The sequence below is a fragment of the Aulostomus chinensis genome, chromosome 24 (genome assembly GCF_037954235.1).
Source record: "Aulostomus chinensis isolate RoL2024-O1b breed Wild chromosome 24, RoL_Achi_v1.0, whole genome shotgun sequence".
Lineage (NCBI taxonomy): Eukaryota > Metazoa > Chordata > Actinopteri > Syngnathiformes > Aulostomidae > Aulostomus > Aulostomus chinensis.
The window spans coordinates 2,937,850-2,956,058 of record NC_141343.1 but is presented as its reverse complement, the minus strand read 5'-3'; the positions used below and the strand labels follow the sequence as shown (position 1 = coordinate 2,956,058).

The window sequence follows — 18,209 nt, the reverse complement described above, 5'->3', positions numbered from 1 at the left end:
TATCTCTACATTTATTGATTAGGATCCTATATGACCATTCTCCATCCCTCAATTTGGGTTATAATCCCTACCCTGAAGCTGTGTGTTACAAGTTATCAGCTCTCCAGTCCTTGTTCTGTTGTAGGTGGGGTGGAGTTGGGGGGGGGGGGGGGGGTCAGATGAGGGGGAAAAAAAAGCGGAAATGAGGGGAATGCAGAAATGAGGACATGTGGAAGGTCTGTTCTACTTTTCCTCGACAGTTATTAGCACACCTACTTGTGGGCTAATTTGAAGAACATAGAAGCGAGTGTTTATCTGAACACAGGATTAAAAGCTAAACCGCAATAAAAGAGAAAAAGCTTCCCCTCGTGAGTCCTGTCTCTGTGGTTCACATCCTATCTACTGGGAGGCCTGGGTGTCATGTTTGGGAGGCCCTGGCACACACAGCAGCCTCTCACAGGGGTGGGTGGGGGGGGGGGGGGGTCATAGCAGAGGCCATGAGAAGACCATTAGCGACCCCGCTTGAATGACTTTAGGAACTACAACCCCCACTGAGCCGGGATCAAGAGGTTAACACAAATCTGTCTTGTGAACGTATGGATGAAGTTCTGAAAGCTGAAGCCAGACGCAGTATCCCTCCCAGCTAAATGCAGCATGGTACTTTTTTAATTGAAGTATATAAACTTCTACAGTATCATAGCCGAGCATTTCTCTTAATAGAAATTGGTTGTAACAGGATCTATATTTTCTTGAGTACTGTGTTTACGTTTTAAGTTTTACTTTTACTTTCATTTCACTACATGTCAAAGAAGTATTGTCATTTTCACTCAACTACATCCACCTGAACCCATTAATTACCTTGAAGAGGAAGATTTTGCTGTCATATACACAAACCATGTAGAATGTGTACTTGTATTTATAATGCTCAACACAACATAAAGTCCTTCTCTTTTTTTTACTCAAGTAGGATTTGGGATCTATTGTACCAGAGATACTGTTATCTGGGTATTTCTTGTCAGAGGAGCAGTTCCTTTAATCAAGTAAAAGTACAAATACATTGATAAAAGAGAACTCTAATCCAGGAAATGGGTACTTTTTTTCCGGTGCAAAAGTATATTCTTGTGGCTGGCAGGATTTAAATTTTAAAGTACATCGTCTTCATCAGGTTCTTCGATGCAAAATCTTCCTCTTTCAAAGTAATTAATGTGTTCAGATTATTAAATAAAAAGTACTACACCGATACTTCAAAATTATACTGAATTAACAATCAACAACTTTCCACCACTGTTTCTACTTTGGCTCAAGTCGTGTGACGTTCATGTGCTAAATCGCTGTGATTTATCCGACGCTCCTAAACTGTGCACAGCTTCCGTGGAAGTTTCGGGAAAACCGAACTCGTCTCCCGGGGAGAAGTTGCTGGGGGAACTTCCTCTCTGCGCTGCCACGTCTGAGGTCTGAGACCGGGCTCTCGGTCCTCCACGTCCTCGGAGCTGACAGCTGGCAGGAGAGTGGCGAAGGAGAAGAACAAACCCCGGAATTATCAACGGTAACGCGGAGCAACACGCCTGAGTTCTTCTCTTCTTTCCTCGGGATATCCCGACCCGAGCGAGCTGACGTCACACGTCCCTCTTTCGCCGCACACTCTGCATTTTACCGTCTTCCTTTTATCCGTTTATCCAGTTAACCTTCATCTGAGTTAATTGTCAGTTTCCGGTTTGTAACGAGAATGTTGCTGGGGGGGGGGGGGGGGTGCTTAGGCTGGCTCCTCTGTTGAAAGTGAACCGTGATGTCTTCTGTGTGTCACGCCTGCAGGTCTGCCATGCTGCCCAGGCTCTCTCTCTGCTTCCTCCTCTCCTTGCCAGTCCTCCTGGTGGGGGGCAGCACCACCAGTTCACCCAAGACGAGCCAAGCTGCCCCAGCCACCCCCCCACCGCAGCTGCCCTCACCCCTGGGTGACCCCACCTGGGATCTGGGTCTACGTCTGTACAAGGCCCTCCGCTCCGACTCCAGCTTGGTTAACACTCTCTTCTCCCCTGTCCTGGTGGCCTCCTCACTTGGAGCTCTGGCTGGAGGTGCGGGGGGGGCCACCGCCAGCCAGATTCAGGATCTCCTAAAGTCACCCGGCCAGCCTAAAGCTAAGGCTGGGGAGCTTCTGTCTGGGGCGTTAAAGAGCCTCACTGAAGCCAATGAGACCAGCTTTCACCTGCACGCCGCCTCGGCTATGTTTTCCAAGCAGACTCCTCCTCTCAGCAAGGCCTTCGTGAAGGAGAGCCAGACCAGGTTCCGGCTGCAGCACAAAACGCTTGGGAAGGGGGGCTCCAAGGCTGACCTGAAGGAGCTTCACGGCTGGGCCCAGGCTGGACTCGCTGGGCTGGAAGGCGCTCCTCTTTTGGATGAAGTCCAGGCGAAGGCTGGAGCCCTGATAGTGTCCCACGCCCTGCGCTTTAAAGGTACGTTCAAGCTCTCTGCAGGGAGTAAAGCATCCATCTGTTTCCATGGTAACATCCGTTCAGTACTGCGTACATCTGATGTCGAACCAGGAAAAGACATGGAAAGTGAATGGCCATTTTGCCATCAAGGGATTCTGATGATGTCACAACTGCTTGAGCTGGTTTTTTTTTGTTTTTTGTTTTTTTAAAAGATTAAACTCACAAATTATTCCCAAACTTTTTCTTCGTATCCAGGACATGTCAAACACCAGCTGCCTCCAAAGAACAGTTCCAACTTTTCCAAGTGAAAGGAGTTGTTTTATGCTGGTATTTGGCCAAAAAAATGAGAAGAGACAACCCGTTCTATACGTTGCTTCGCCCGCCATCTGACGGAACCACGCAGCCTGATTTATTCTACTCCAACCGCTTCTTGGGAAAAAAGGAGCTGTAATTTGTGTGTCTTCTTCTGCAGCAACATTCACTCCACAACTCCTGGAATCCTGTGTCTGTCACGATGTTTGCAGACATATTTATTCATGCGTCGTTTGACTAAAACATACCTGACGGTGATTCTGTCTGAAACGACTCTTGATGCCAGCTGGCTGCACGTCTAATTACGCTCAGGAACCGGTGGAGTTCTGCTCGGTTCTAGTCCCGTGCCGTGTTCCTTCTTATGCACCAGTTCTCCCACTAAGGCTGTGCCAGCGTGCCCACCTGTGTGCGGTGGACTCCAGCTGGTGTACACAGCGGATAAAGGATGATTCTGGGGTCTATCACCGAGAGCATATTCATCTTCCATCGGGGGGTGGGGGGGGGGTGATGTGTCATCTTAAATAATTGAGTAACAAGTGTCCAGCCTCTCTCTCTCCCCCTCTGTCTGTGTCACGCTGAACATCTGTGCTGCGAGAGCTCCAATTTGGCTCGGATCCTCTCGTTGCGGAGGGCGTCTGTGTTGACCGGTCGGATCAAATCCAGTTACATCTGTGATTCTACATCCTCACCCCCCCCCCCCACCCCCCAAAAAACCCCAACAACAAATAATTTTTTTATAATCTATGCAGCGATAAGCATTCATCACAGCGCCCGATAAAAAGTTTTACTTGAGATTAAAGAGCGGATTCATTTTATAAGCTCTTAACTGATGTCGGACACCAAGCCTTTATTTCACCAGTGAGTCAAAGGAAAAGCTTAGTTTTCATTTTTATGGTAACTTTTCAAGAATATAATCTGCCATCTCTCTCCTTCCCCGAGCCCCGGCCGGCGTTTGTATACCTGCTGACGTCGGATCTCATTTTTGTTTGCAGTCCTGACAAAAGATGATGATGTGTTAAATATATCCTTCCGTTCCGCTTGTTCTTTTTGTGGCGTTTGTCTCTGTTTTTTTTTTGTTTTTTTTTCCCCGTGCTTTTGTCATTGTTTATCGTGGGTCTAATCTACCCCTGTCTCCTCTTCCTCTTCTTCCCACAAGGCTCCTGTTCACATCCCTTATCTGCCTCTGTCTTCCTCTATTCTTTCCGTTCCCTCCTGCAGGTATTATTTTTTTTATTAGGAGCAAAGACGACAAGGCTGCTGAAGTGAAAACAACAGATAGACAGCCCTCAGAAAATAACATTCCCTGACAGAATATACATTGATAAGCAATTTAATTAATTTCCTTTGTTTGATGTTTTGACTTCATTATGAAATTAGTTTTTTGGTTGTTTTTTTTTTCCACTGAACCAACCTGCGTTGGTCGCTTCATTAATTTTTAGGGGGTGGGGGGGAGAAAAAATACACAAATTAGATCATGAGGCAGATTGCAGCACGCAAATGAGATTACGGAAAATTGAATTCCTTTAGTTTTGATTCATAATTTTAAACCGGTCGATAGTTTCCTTATTACTCCTGCCTAACTTTTTATCTGTTAGATTTAAGGATCCTAAAACAAATAGCTGAGTGTGATAAAGCAGCAGTGCTGCAGCTTCTTCTTTTTGTTGTTTCACTCTCTTTAGTTAATTATCGCAGCGGAGAGTTTAAGAACCTCTCCGTTTTCTCTTTCCTTTTCATTTTTTTCCTGGAAGCAGCGTTGAAAGACACATGTTTATTGCCGAGCCGCGTTGAGAGTCCGAGGGCTGAGACGAGGATTGCAGGGGAAAGAAAGGCGCCGGGAGAAAGAGGTCTGGTTGAGGCACAAAGACACGAGGAACAAAAAGTTAGAGAGGTAAAGAAGAGAGAGAGAGAGAGTGGAAGAGATTGACAGTTGAGGGATGTGAAAGGTCTACCTTGGGAGTTCCAGTCCATATATTAGTTAATTAATTCAGTCTTTGTTCCTGTTTTTGACAAACAAACGCTGGAGACAGAAGAAAAATAAGAATTGAGAAATTTCTACACAAGATAACGCCAGAACTTGGGAAGGAGAGGAAAGAAAGGGGGAGAGAGAGAACAGCGAGTCCCCACATATTTAACCTCTAATAACAGCTTCTGAAATACCACAAGTACTTGTAATCAGACGTTGATGAGGGAGGACAGGGAGCCGGTCGCTTTCATTGATTCTCTTCTGGTTTTTTAGCCTCAAGTTTACAATATGAATTGCAAAGGCTGCGCGAGCGTTTGGGTTTGAAAGCCGTGCAATTGTCTCATTGTTTACTGTTGATGGATATTAATGGATTCAGCAACTCCAGCAATGCCAGTCCCTTGGCTGCTGTGCTGTCCTATAAAAGAAGATAATGCAGTGCAAACCAGAAACAGGCCCAGCTTGTCTAGACAGACACACACACACACACACACACACACAGACCACATTGCCTGGCGAGGTCAATAAATCTCTGCTCGACAAATTTCTTTGCGTACACACACGTGGAAATCACGCATCGTCATGACTTCACTTCAAGGTGACTCTCAGCCAGTCGTTTTTGGAATTCCAGGGCGGTCGCGTTTCAGTGCAAGGAAGGCCTGGGACTTGTGCAGGCAAGCCCCCCCCTCGGCATGCCGGCGCAAGTGTTGCTACCGTTTGTGACTGGCAGGTTACTAATTGGGAGTGATTTGTGAGAGGTTAGCCAACGGTGATAATCAGTCATTCAATTGATGAGCAGAAAATTAATCAGCGTCCAGTTTTTACAGCTACTTGAAGGGTTGATTTGTGCAGGTTCAAGTCCGTCATCATCAGGACATGTGTGACTGAGGAAATGTCACGCAGAGCTGTATGGCAGGATCCCGGCATATTAACAGTGATAGGCTCTACATGTGTGCAGGATTTGGTCCACATCCGAATGCTAGAAGTGTTTTATTTAAGTATACGAAGGCGTTGCTCTTCTGGTTCCCAGCGGTGAATGTTTGAGATCGTGTCGAATGGTGCGCATGCCGAGTTTGAAAAACCATTTTCACATTCATTGTGTTTTATCGTTTTTTGTTTTTTTTTAAAATTGGCAGTCTGATTACAAGATTGACGAGCATGATTTGTGACATCACAAGGAGGAAATTGATGATTGAAAGTGCCTGAGTGAATTCTTAGAGAAGATGAGACATGAAGAGTGTTGGTAAACTGACGTTATGTTGATTATTTCTTTAAATGAGGAAGAGGAAGCTGCGGCATTTAAAGTGGTAGGGATGAAGCGAAGGGATCTTAAAGACTGGGGCTGTTGGCCTCGTCCTTTCTCTCAGTTTTGCTGGAAAATTCTGGATCGCTGGTGTATCCTCCTCCTTTGTCTGAACAGGCGTGAGGATCTGGCTGCTACGTTGGAGCAAACGTTTCACCAGACGGTCTGATGTGAAGGTTTAATTTAAAAAAAAAAAAAAAGCCAGGCCCTTTATTACCGCACGTTCATCAGGGCAAATGAAGCATGTAATCAGTTTTGGCATTATTGAGCCTTAGAAATTGGATCATGATGATCAATAAAGATTTTTTTTTTTTTTTTTTTTTTTAAGGAAAGTCATTGCTGGTGGCATTCAGAGGGAGCCTTCATTGTCTGACCTCCTTACTCTGTCGAGTGTCTCCTGCTCTAGAATCAGGGGCGGCGGCGCCGGCGGCATTGGGAATGTGTTACGAGGCTATTACAACAGTAATTCCGCCCCCTCCTAAATTGACAGATGTCAGGGGGTGAGCAGGGCCAAGTGGGGTGTGTTCAGCAACAGTCGGCACGCTGCAGCCTCAAAGACCTCATAACTGCGTCTGTTTAGTGCTCCGACTCAGCAGCTTTGAGAGGACCTTTTTTAATGGGCAGCAAATATCAATGATTCATAAAGCGTGTCAGCCAGTGTCACTGTGTGTGAGCTCTGTACGTCTTACATAAACATGGCATTGTTTAACACAGTGTCCACCTCCTCACCTCTTTCAATATTTTACTGCAACCTCTCCATGTCAAAACGGCTGTTTCGTGTGTGTGTGTGTGTGTGTGTGTTCAGGCCTGTGGGAGAGGGAGTTCAGCGAGGACAGCGGTGACCGTCGCACCTTCTTGGGGAAGAAATATACCAAAGTGATGATGATGCACCGAGCAGGTAAAGGAGGTAGAGAGAGAGAGAGGAAGCAGTCTGTCGTTGTTGTACTCCTGCCAGCAAATAAATGCGGTGAAAACTAATCAGGTTCTAAAATAGCTTGAACATCTGTAAGGACCAATCTGTTTCCCCACCTATCACTGTGCACCTTATCATTTATTTAACAGGCTTCTCATATTTTATGTATTCTCTTAAAACAACAACAAGGCAGAGTGAATTTGTTCCATGACAGCAGTAACAATATTGGAGGCGTTGCATTCTATTTAATGTTCTATTGTTACGTCCTTTCCAGTTTGTAAAATTGATTGTTTCAGTGATACTTTTTTGTTTCAAGGGTTGCGTTCAGATCATGCTGGAATTCATTTAATCGGGTCGCATTACCTCGCTGCAGCTGAAATGCGAGCATGAAGCCTCGTCTCTGCTCTGACACTGTCGCCGTTTCACATCATGATAGAGTCTCACCTTCTTTCTGTGACACGCTCATCTTCCCTCTGCCATTGCCGCCTCCTCCCCACTGTCTCCTCCAGGTGTGTACCGCCATCATGAAGACGTGGAAAACATGGTGCAGGTGCTAGAGGTGTCCCTGTGGGGAGGCAAGGCCAGCCTGGTGCTCCTGCTGCCCTTCCACGTCGAGAACCTGTCCAGGTTGGAAAAGATCCTGACCCTGGAGCAGCTGTCCAAATGGCTGGAGAAGACCAACTTCACCAGCGTTTCCATCTCGCTGCCCAAAGCCAACATCAGCAGCACGCTCAGCCTGCAGGTCAGTGCATCCACTATCTGAGCGGTAGAACCTCCACAAATGGCTCCTCTCACACAGATTTGTTGAAAGGAATGTCAGTGAGCACTTCCCCTTTGCCTCCAGCTGACAGGGTCCCTATGATGAGTAAACAGCATGAATAATGCACAAGTGTGCCGCTCTAACATGTGCACTTCTATATTGGAAATGACATCACGCCGTCTGCCTGGTACGGTGCAAACAGGCTTTCAGGTTCAGGCCATTTCCGACAGTTAGATCTTAATTGTTTGATTGTACAAACCAACTGTTGCATCAGATGATTGTCAGGCAAAAAGTGACATTGGAGACATCTCAAAGTTATTATTATTATTGTTAGGTTGATAATGAAAAGAACATTAAAATCCCATCAGAAGGATATTTTGGAAAAAGAGAACAGAACCAGGATGCACAAAAGGAGATGGAAATAAAGTAAGATTATGATAAAATGTTTAAAAAGAGGAAAACACATTGAACACAAACTGTAGAGTTCTTTCCAAAAAAAAAAAAAAAAAAGGTACAGCAGAGAGCAAGTGCAAATTTAGATGAAAGCTAAAGTAAAGAATAAAGTTTAAAGCTTTCTTTTTGAAAACATCCAGTGAGCTGCTTCTCTCTTATCTGCTGGTATTGTGTTCCATAGTTTTGGGGTATAATTTACAAAAGCTGCATCATCGATCTCCTTCCTGCTGTTGCTGGAAAACTCCCAATTATCCAGCAGCAGGTGATGGCGGTGTTCTTGAGGGGCATGTAGCTAACGAGAGAGCTACCATGTACGCTCACGGCCCAGCGCTCTGCACGCCACCTCCAAACTTGTGCTTCTTAAGTGTTGCATAATAAATCTGTACATTTTCGCGTGTTTTTTTTGTTTTGTTTTGTTTTTTTGTCCATGCAATAATCCTGCTGTTTCGTCAGCCTGCTGCTGAGCCACACCTGGGGGGTGGATGGGTTTCTGTGAGAAAGATTCATGAAGAATTTGAACAAAATTAGAGAGTGTTTCCATGTATTTCAGTCAGATGACTTAGATCTTTTCCTTGAGCTCCAGAAAAAAATTGGGTCCAAATCAGCAATATTTGCATGCACATGCAAGTGTGCTACTCTTGAAATTTTATTTAGCTTTTTTGGGGCAAATCTTAGGAATGAGTGAGACCCTGCAGGCTGTTGCTTCATTTTTATCAGATTTGTTTGGTCTTATTTTGTACTCAGCAGATTGGGGTGATGCCCTCGGTACATTAAATGAGCAGAGGAGAGGCAGTAGCTCATTCCTTCTAGGTGAACTTTCTTCTCATAGTTGCTATCTTTCCTTCATTTACTGTGTCCACACTGTATTTCATATCTCTGCGCTATCCAATCATGATTCTCATTGCTTCTTTACCTCCTTCATCCTGCTCTTTTCCACGTCTTGTCCTCCTCCCTCTCCCGACTTGTGCTTTGCTTATTTCAGGGGTTTTTTTTTTTCCCTTCACCTTCACAAGTCATTTTTCTCCATTCATACGTCTCCTCACTTCTGTCGCTGCTCAGGCTCCGTGTGCAGCGTTTGTTACGCGTCTCTCCTTCGTGGATTCTTCACCTACGGCCTCCGTGCCTGCTTTTCCGTCTTCCTCTGCATCTTCAGCACTCTTAATAACTGAAGCCGTGGCCTGATTCAGGCGCTCTCTTTCCCACGTTTGTACTGTTGTACTCGCATACAACGGGCATCCAGTGTGTCCATGTTTGAGGGTGTTTTCGCACCTTCTGGTACACTTTTCTCCCTTAGTGCACTTCATTTGAGCAAGTGGGATATCAGCTACTGCACGAAGGTTGTGCCATCACAATTTACCATTTAACGATGAATAATCTGTTGATTTTAGAGAGGCTTTAGGAGATCGATACTGCCCGTCTGTGCTGTTTATTTCATTCTGAGGTCTGAAAAAGGATCGAGTTTGGTATTGGTGAGCAGATACATGGCTGAGGTTTGTTTGTTTGTTTGATTACACAATGTGTAATCTTATTATAAATCAGCTTTTAATTCATTAGGAATCCTGGCAACAGTTTGTTATATATTCCAATGAATTCTAAAACATTCTCCTACATGGGAGATGGAGCCTGTTATGCCAGTCATGCGGCGCTCAGCACCGGAGGATTCAGCAGCACTGTAGGTGTGTGATTCCGTAATTTGCATGTAAAAATGAAAACAAACTTTTGCCGCATTGTTTTTTGTTTTTTTTCTTCCCCCGGGCTGAACTTGAAAAGCCAGCACTATGAGCACAGCTGTTGGTGAGTAATCACGGTTCCTGAGAAACTATTGTTGGCTGGTGACGCCGTGGGTCAGCGGTGGACAGAGCATCGGCGCGAAGAGTGTGGCGGCCGTGTACGAACCTTCTGTTTTACAGCTGCGCTAACAAATGTTTCCGAAGATGTTGAGGAGAGAAGGGAGGAAGAACCTTGATTCATATTTGAACAGCACTGGAGTTTGATCATTTGACCAGAGTTGCATTGCTGTTTTGAACCCATAATATTCTACACAGGAACGGCTGAGAACTTGGTGAATGCAGAGGTCCAAGAGGGGAATCTGTGGTTCTTCTTTGACAACAGCGCTGCCACCATGTTGAAGTGAAAAACAGCACAGAAGACGGTCTGCAGAGGGGATTTTGGAAACATTAGGAACACGAAACAGGGACAAAATTCTCACTGTTGGCTTCAAACCCATTAACGTAGACGATGAAGTCAAGTACAAACAGTCTGGTCACAGGATGAAAACACTTGGCAGATTCAGTGAAAACAATCTGAACCAAGATTGAAAAAGTTTACCTTCTGATCAATTTGAACCAGAGGTGTGAAAATACCCTCACAGCCCTCATCTAGGAACCAGACCCTGTTGATACCTACGCCAGCGTGTGGGAGTCAAGGTTCAGAGGTCAAACCCGAGACTATAACTGTCAGTGTAGTGGAAGAGCACGTATCTGCCCAGCGTACGAAGTAGCAGCAAGGGCACAGACGAGTAGCAAGAATCACTCAGGGGTCCATAACTCTGGCAGTATCACGCTGATGTGGGTCAGGGAAAAGAAAGTTTCCTTTTGAGGCTTATGTTCAGCTGATCCCTGCGTGGTGTCTCTGCGGCTGCTGTTGCTCCAACACGGAGGAATGTTTTTACTACGTATACACAACCGCACTCTCAGGCTATGTTACAACCCCTTAATGCACAATTAAAAATACATCACTGCTGGTTTAGGAGTTCACACGGTTCACAATCACGTGCTACCTTGTGCTGAGTTTCTTTTTTTTCTTATCCCCCTACTAGCACAGCACATTTTTTCATAGCTCCTACACACTGGTCAGAAACGTCCCGACAGTTCAAGGCGCAAAAAGCGCACACAACCGCACAAACCCTGTGATACCGAGTTGGTTCAGGCTGAGGGACAGTGAGTGGTACTACGCTAGTTGTGGGGGAATGAAAGAGGTCTAGTAAGTGAGAGGTTAGTTGAAGCTGACAGATACAGAGGGCATGTCAGTAAAAGCCATTCCCCAGGGCAGAGCATGCTGACTGGAACCTATTACCATGTCCACTTTAGATGTACGTTGTAACCTCATCATGAACTGATGAAATTCACTTTGCCCTCTCTGTAGTTTAACAAACATCTTACACTGCCATGTTATTCTGCTGGTCATGCCCTGAAGAACAAGCTTTTGACATTAACATTGTCAGGAGGACTCTCCGGGGAGGAAGCAGTAATCTAGAACTAAAGCTTGAAACATCTCCTTTTGACACGGCTACAACTTAGCCAGGGAAAAGGCACAAGTGCGTACTGTTGCAGGGATCCTCTTTGAAGAGGCTTTGCCAGACAAAAGAAGAAGAGGGAGAAAAAAAAAGTTGTTTTTTTCTCTTTTGTAAATAACAAAAAGTAGCTGTACAGTGTTCTCATTATGCAACCTAATTATGGATAAGCTTTTGACTGTTTTGGCCTCCATTTTGAGTCATTTGTTCTATGAGGAAAAAGAAGTGCATTTGAGGAATCATTATGAAAACCCCACTCCAGTCTTATTTCGTCTGTGTCCAATCCCTCTGGCCAGGCACTTCCTGCCATGTCTTCTCTGACATTCATTTTTCCAATTGGATCCAGTAAATAATTGCTCATCACCGTGTGTTAACGCTGTTTACCACTCCGCCTGTCAATGTGGGGAGGCCAGCGACTGGACAAATACACCACCCCGGTAGTGTGTGTCTCCTCTCACACTTCAAACTAGCCGTTCCTCCCTTTCCCAGTGATCTAGTTCCTCTAGCAGGTCTCACGTGTGCCTCTATTATGCCATCACTTAGCGGCTCCACCTTGGCTCTGCTGACCTAAATTGGAGTGACATGCAGCAGGCAAGGGAGCATGAGCATGGGGGGGGTCAATGATAGCTTGGGGACATGGAGGAACGCGTCACAGAGAACTAAAAATAGCTGAATTCTGCCATTTCTTTCTCCATATCTGTGGTGTTCTTCTCTGGTGAAGGGCAGACTGTGTTGGAGTCTGCAGCCTCTTAATAAGCCTGGCCCAGAGGTCAGTGAATAAACCACCCTCATCGCTCTCTCCCTCTGTCTCTGCTCCGCAGCTGACCTGGTCACACACACTAACGTCAGAGCTCCAGCTCCTTCCTCGCTGTATCTCCACTCGGTGACTAAGACATATGAGTGTGCACTGAAGAGCTCACTCAATCATGGCTAATGAGGTCAAAAGGCCATCAAATATTTACAAGAGCGCGGTATACAGTGTTGAGGGGCAGCTGTTTTACCACTGTCTTGCATCATATGAATTCATCAGACGTGGCCATTAGTTAAATATCTCACCAAAAGTGAAGGTTCCTCGTCCCATTTTTGGTACAAAATAGCTTTGTGCGGTAGAAAGCAGTTAATTTGTATGTGCGGGCGGGCGAGAGAGGGGGAGACAGAGAGCATATTGACCATTCAAAAGCTCATGTAAATAAAGATACCAATAGGTGTATTATTGAACTCAAAGAGATGGAGGGGCTTTGAAGCCTCAAGAGAGCTGATGAGAGCCGAGAGAGAGAGAGAGAGAGAGAAAGAAGAGCTTTCTTTTAAAGGCTGCATCAGATGTGAAACGGTGCTGCGATGATGCCAGTGCCACATACCGCATACTCCAAACCACCCACGCAGGATATTAAGGGCAGTATTGAAGAAGGCAGAGCACGTCTGGAGTTGTTTATGGTGGCAACAGCTTAAAAGAATCATTTGGTGGGTGTGATTGTTAAGCCAGGGGGAGCAGAAGCGATGCAGGCAGAGATTTATACCCGTGGTTTTATACCAGGGTTCGGTTGATTACGGTCATGATTCGAATGTCACTATTGATCGTGCCAGGTCAGACTCGGTCTTGTCAAAAGGCTCGGCACATTTTTCAGTTCCAGGTTGATAAGATCGTCCGGTGCAGTGTTGAGGATTCGGCCGATTCCCGTCTTAAGTACATCGCTACATCTGCGTGTTGAATTTTGTCATCATGTCACAGAAAGAAGTGGTCATTTGATGAAGAAATAAGCGTGTTTTACTCTGCGGGTCATAGAGGGATTTTTTGTTTTTTGTTTTGTTTTGTTTTGTCGAGTCAGCTTTCATATGGAATCCCCTCTCGGTGTCTGTTTTACTGTTTCCTGGCATGCGGAAAACAAAAAATAAAGAAATAAGTTGGAAATAATTGTCTTGATACTCTTAGTAGGTTCTGTAATCTTTGGAACGGTGTCACAGCGAGGATACGTGATAAAACGGGTCACTTCTACCAACATGGCTGCACAGTACTGACTAGCAGCAGGAGAGACACATTACTGAATTAACTTATTTTGAAAAGGTAAAGATAGTTTTTGGTGATTGAGCCTCAATCATAAGCCTTGGCTGACTCTTTATTGGTGGGTGGGTCAAACCTTTGAACTTATTTGATTGGTTAAATTATTACGTAACGGAAAAGAGTCATTTGGAAATATTGTAACAACAGGAAAATGAAAGAAAGGAATTTTGATATAAAATAAGTACATTTTATTCTTTTTGTATTAATTTGGCGTGGAACGCTTTACTGCTTTTTAAAAAGGGTTTAGAGACTGAATGTTGGTTGATATACATTTCCATTCATTTTGTTAATTTAACAGGCTGCAGACGAGTGAGCGAAGAAGTGACTTGCCCCTGAACGCGGACGAGGCGAGACCTTTCCTCTCCCCTGCTGTCTGAGCTCACCCTTAGGACGGGACTGTGTTTTATCGGCCAAATTCACAATAGAATGGTTCTCAGGGGCAAGTTTGTCGGTTTCCAAGCCTCTGAAACTCTGGATTTCTTAGCCGCGACACCCCAACCTGCAAACGTACGACTGTGCTGTGATTTCCAGCGACATTCACCAGCGATCGCCCCTGTCACATACTGGTATCAGTGCCCATCTCTACGGGCTAGACAGATCGCCAGTCAATTACAGGTCTGACATAGAGAGAACTTTCACACCGGCTGACACTTGAGGTGACCAGTTAGCTCAACGTGGATGATTCTGTCTGATCTCTCACTTTCTCTTTCCTTTTGTCATTAATTTGTCTGCTCTGTCTTCTAACATCAACCACAGTGGCTCCCTCACATAAAGCTTAACATCCCCTGGCTGCCACCATCTATCCCTTTAAAACCCCCACAGGACACCAGAAGCTACTTAGCGGGCTCAACCATCGAGCTGAAATAATGTGACGCGGAGTGCTGCATGCCTCAGGGTTGATGCCATGCCTGGTTAGACTGCTCCGCTGTAGGCCGAGTAAGCACTACACACTCTTACAAAGAGGAAGCTATGGGCTGACAATGCCCGTGGCCCTCACTCGCAGACAAATAGCTGGTTGATGTTGTGTGTGAGGCATCAGCAGTCTGCCTGCTACTGTTCCATCTAAGATTCATGCAGTGCATCAGAGAGAAAGGGCAGGCAAAGAGCACCTCCCAGAGGTTTCTCATTCCATGTAATGCAGTGCCACACCTCTGCAGTGCACGAGGATCCTCTTGGCCCATCTCCCAGCACCCTGCCACAGAGTCCCTTAATTTTTAAAGACTGTATTACTTCAAAAAAAAAGAAAGAAAGAAAGAAAAATAACCAAGTGCTTTTGCCTTGTCAAGCAGAGCTAGAGTTAGAGAGGAAGGCTTGGTAGTATAACTGCTGCAGACCAAGTGAGCAAGGAAAACTGGTGAAGTCGACGGACACGAGAGCCCAGCTGCTCTTCCTCCCCTACTCATCCCCAGTGATTCCAGGAATCCAGCCGCCTCTGTCTCCCCATTGTGGCTACGCCTCGAAATGATCGCCGAAGGAGATCCAGAAGTATGCTGCGGCGGGTTGGCTTGTCAGAGGAAGAGAGGGATGAGGCGGTGAGGAGTTAGAGAGCAGGAAGTGCAGGGTAAAATGGAGGCACAGTAGAGGGCAGATAAGGGACGGGGACGCCAGGCACATGGCAGAGTAGCAGAGGAAGACAGTGATGTAGAGGGTAGCGTGTGGAAGAAGTGTGGAGGAATAATGGATGAGGACAATAGAATTGCATTAGAGCAAGGTGTGTGTGTGTGTGTGAGTGAGAGAGAGGGGGGGTGTGGTGGACTACATTTAGCATGAAAACGTGGGTTGGAGTGACAGATGTCGATTACTTAATCGACTTATTTTGTGTTGTCCGTGTTCTTGCATGCGTGTATCAACTTTTAAGTAGCAAAACAGATATGGTACACGGGTCGTTGCGGTTGTCCATTAGCGTGTGGTTGTAACTACCTGGAGTTGCACTATATTAAGCTATAACAACATGGCTTTTGAGACGCAAGTCCAGATTTGCTGTTGTCTAACGGTAAAAGTTAAAGCTGAAAACATGGTTTTTCATCTGCAACGTTTCCTCCCGCTCACCCACACACACTCACACATGCTTTCACCTGGCCCCTAGCAAAGCCCTGTCACTGTGAGTGGCCCTCTGCCATGGGAGGATAAACTACCTGTCATGACGACGACTTTCTGTAGAATTCATATCAGAGGCAAAACAAAAGGAGGTGCTGAGGTCACGGGGCATCACTCTTAAATTATTCATCCTCTGCTTCCTTCTTCCGTTGTCCTCTCTCCCTGTCGCCCACTTTGTTCTGCCAGATCACAACAAGGACAACTGTCAGCCCTCCCAGCCGTCTCCAGTGGAACGTTAGCGCTTAAAAAAAAAAAAAAAAAAAACCCAAATATTCCTTCAGCAAACTTATTGATTCACCAGCTTTGGAGGGTATATTTATGTTTACGTTAATAATGTGGCAGACTCTGAAAAGGTCAGTCCATGTCTCCCCACTTCTGAATGTCACAGCATCATGAAATTTTAAAATGTACTTTTCCCTCCCACATGTTGTTTGGTCTCCTCGTGTGCATAATTGATAGCGTCCTGGCAGCTGCTCGCTGAACGTCTCTATATAGGATGGCCTTAAGCTTCTGGGGGAATGTATTCAAGGCAGTTTATACATTCCATCGCCTTCTTGTCTTTTCTTTTTTAAAAAAATTCTTCCCTGTTTTTTAGAAACCGTTATCCGCGCTGGGCTTGACAGACGTGTGGGACCAGAAGGTGGCTGATTTGTCCGGGGTGGCAGACAAGAGTAAAGGGAAGCTTCACCTGGGCGCCGTCCTGCACTGGGCCTCTCTGGAGCTGGCTGCCACCGCCGGGAAGGGAAGTGACGATCTCGAAGAGGAGAACGTAGAAAAGCCCAAGCTGTTCTACGCCGATCACCCGTTCATCATCCTGGTGAGAGAGAAGAAGAGTGGAGCCCTGCTGCTGATGGGAGCTCTGGACCTGGCAGAGGGAGAGGCCCTGCACGATGAACTGTAGATACCACCCCCCCCCCACCTCGTCTGTCCTGGGTTGGGTCTCTTGCTCTCCCAGACAGGTTTCTAAGTCGTGATATTGTCACACTCTATGGCACACTATCACATCAGGCTGGCTGTCATACATCCAAGCCGCATAGACTCGCACTGACTGACACTGACACAGCCATACTTGACACACACACACACACACACACACACACACACACACACACACACACACACACACACACACACACACACACACACACAGCAACACCTACTTGGCATCCATAAATGAAAATAGCACACAAGACATTACAAAAGTTGACAGACACTAACTTGTAGACTTCTGCTCGTCTCGCCACCCCCCTTCCGACACACACACACACACACACACACACACAAAATCACTCCACAAACAAGTCAAAATCTGAACGAAGACTAGCAGAAGCGGTTACACAGGCACAAGACTTGAAGTGCTGCATCGATCAGAGCGTGGCAGTGACGCTTCAGTCCTCAGGCAAACGCCAGGACAGGTAAGTGTGTGTGTGTGTCTCTCTCTATCAGCGCGTGATTGACAGTTCGAGGCTGTCCATGCAGCCTCTCTCTGAGCTGGTAGGGTCCTATAGTGGAGTCCCCTGGGCTACATCTGAGGAAGATTGATGGATCAACCAAGTGCTTATTGATGAGCCAGCTTTATGCTAATGCTGTAATGACTCACAACGCTTGTCAACAACGCAGAAAGGACAGGGAACCTTTTAATCTCTTTATACCATCAGGGATCAATGACACCTTAAGGCCGCTGGAAACAAACTTGACTGACATTACTTGACTTAAACGTAAGAACACTTGCGCTGATTACCACAATTAGAAGACCTATTGATTTTGTTTTGCATGATAGGGGATGAATGAGTGGAGTAAATGAACAAGAGTGGCTTTAGCTGGAATATACGTTTGATTTTTCTTGAATAAAGACCACATATTTCTGACTCTGTTTTTGTTTTGTCCCAGCTTGAGTACGTATATCAACCTTCTCACCTCATCCTGGCTCAAACCGATCAATCAAACATGCCATTAATATCAAATACATGAGACTGCCACAGCTCCATCTTGCTTGACAGCACTGGTTCACCCTCAGACACTTTTACTTGGCTGACTTTGAGGCCCTAGGGTGTATGAAAGCAGATTTAAAGCCCTGATCTAGCATTGGTTATTACAGATTTTTGGTAGGGGTGCGCGCGCTCGTGTGTGTGTGTGTGTGTGTGTGTGTGTGTGGGGGGGGGGGGGGCACTACTAGAAAGTGCATCAACATACTGAGAAGGCCTCCAAACTATCAGGAGTCTTCATCCCTGTCTGTGCGATGAATTATTGAGAAATAAACATGAGTGAATGAAAAAGTCTCGACATGCAACTCCACTTAAAACAGAGTTAGTTTTTAGTATCTTCAGAGGATTACTTTAGAATACCAGATGTCTACATGCACACTAAAACACAAGAGCTTTGCAGTATGTGATGTCTTACTCTGGATGGGATGAAAGTCAGAGCGCTGCATTTTTTTTAAATTTTTTCTTGATGCTGGAAATGTAAACTTGTTCTGTTCTGTTCAAGTAACAACGTCTAGACACACAGCTGCTCCCCGTGATGCACGGCGGTCAGCGAGTTTGTTCCACTAACACCTCAGCGTTGTACTTTTGTTCTTAATTTAGCCCTCTGCCCAGGTCTGCTCAGCAACAGCGTGTGTGTGTGTGTGTGCGTGCGTGCGTGCGCGCGTGT

The 18,209-nt window shown here is 45.7% G+C and overlaps 1 protein-coding gene across 1 annotated transcript; it reads left to right on the top strand.

Moving 5' to 3' along the window:
• The first annotated feature begins 1,334 nt into the window (after positions 1–1,334).
• Positions 1,335–16,712, top strand: serpinh2 (serine (or cysteine) peptidase inhibitor, clade H, member 2). Its single transcript, XM_086197949.1, has 5 exons — positions 1,335–1,525; positions 1,792–2,429; positions 6,789–6,881; positions 7,406–7,638; positions 16,153–16,712. The coding sequence occupies exons 2-5, from the start codon at positions 1,799–1,801 to the stop codon at positions 16,456–16,458; spliced, it is 1,263 nt and encodes a 420-aa protein (XP_086054075.1). The 5' UTR covers positions 1,335–1,525; positions 1,792–1,798; the 3' UTR covers positions 16,459–16,712.
• Positions 16,713–18,209: the final 1,497 nt, after the last annotated feature.

What these genes read in the sequence shown, in the direction of transcription:
- serpinh2 (XM_086197949.1), top strand. Translation starts at nt 1,799, where the DNA reads ATGCTGCCCAGGCTCTCTCTCTGCTTCCTCCTCTCCTTGCCAGTCCTC. An exon ending in GATGATGATGCACCGAGCAG is followed by an intron (nt 6,882 to 7,405) that starts GTAAAGGAGGTA and finishes TGTCTCCTCCAG; the next exon opens with GTGTGTACCGCCATCATGAA. An exon ending in GCAGCACGCTCAGCCTGCAG is followed by an intron (nt 7,639 to 16,152) that starts GTCAGTGCATCC and finishes CCTGTTTTTTAG; the next exon opens with AAACCGTTATCCGCGCTGGG.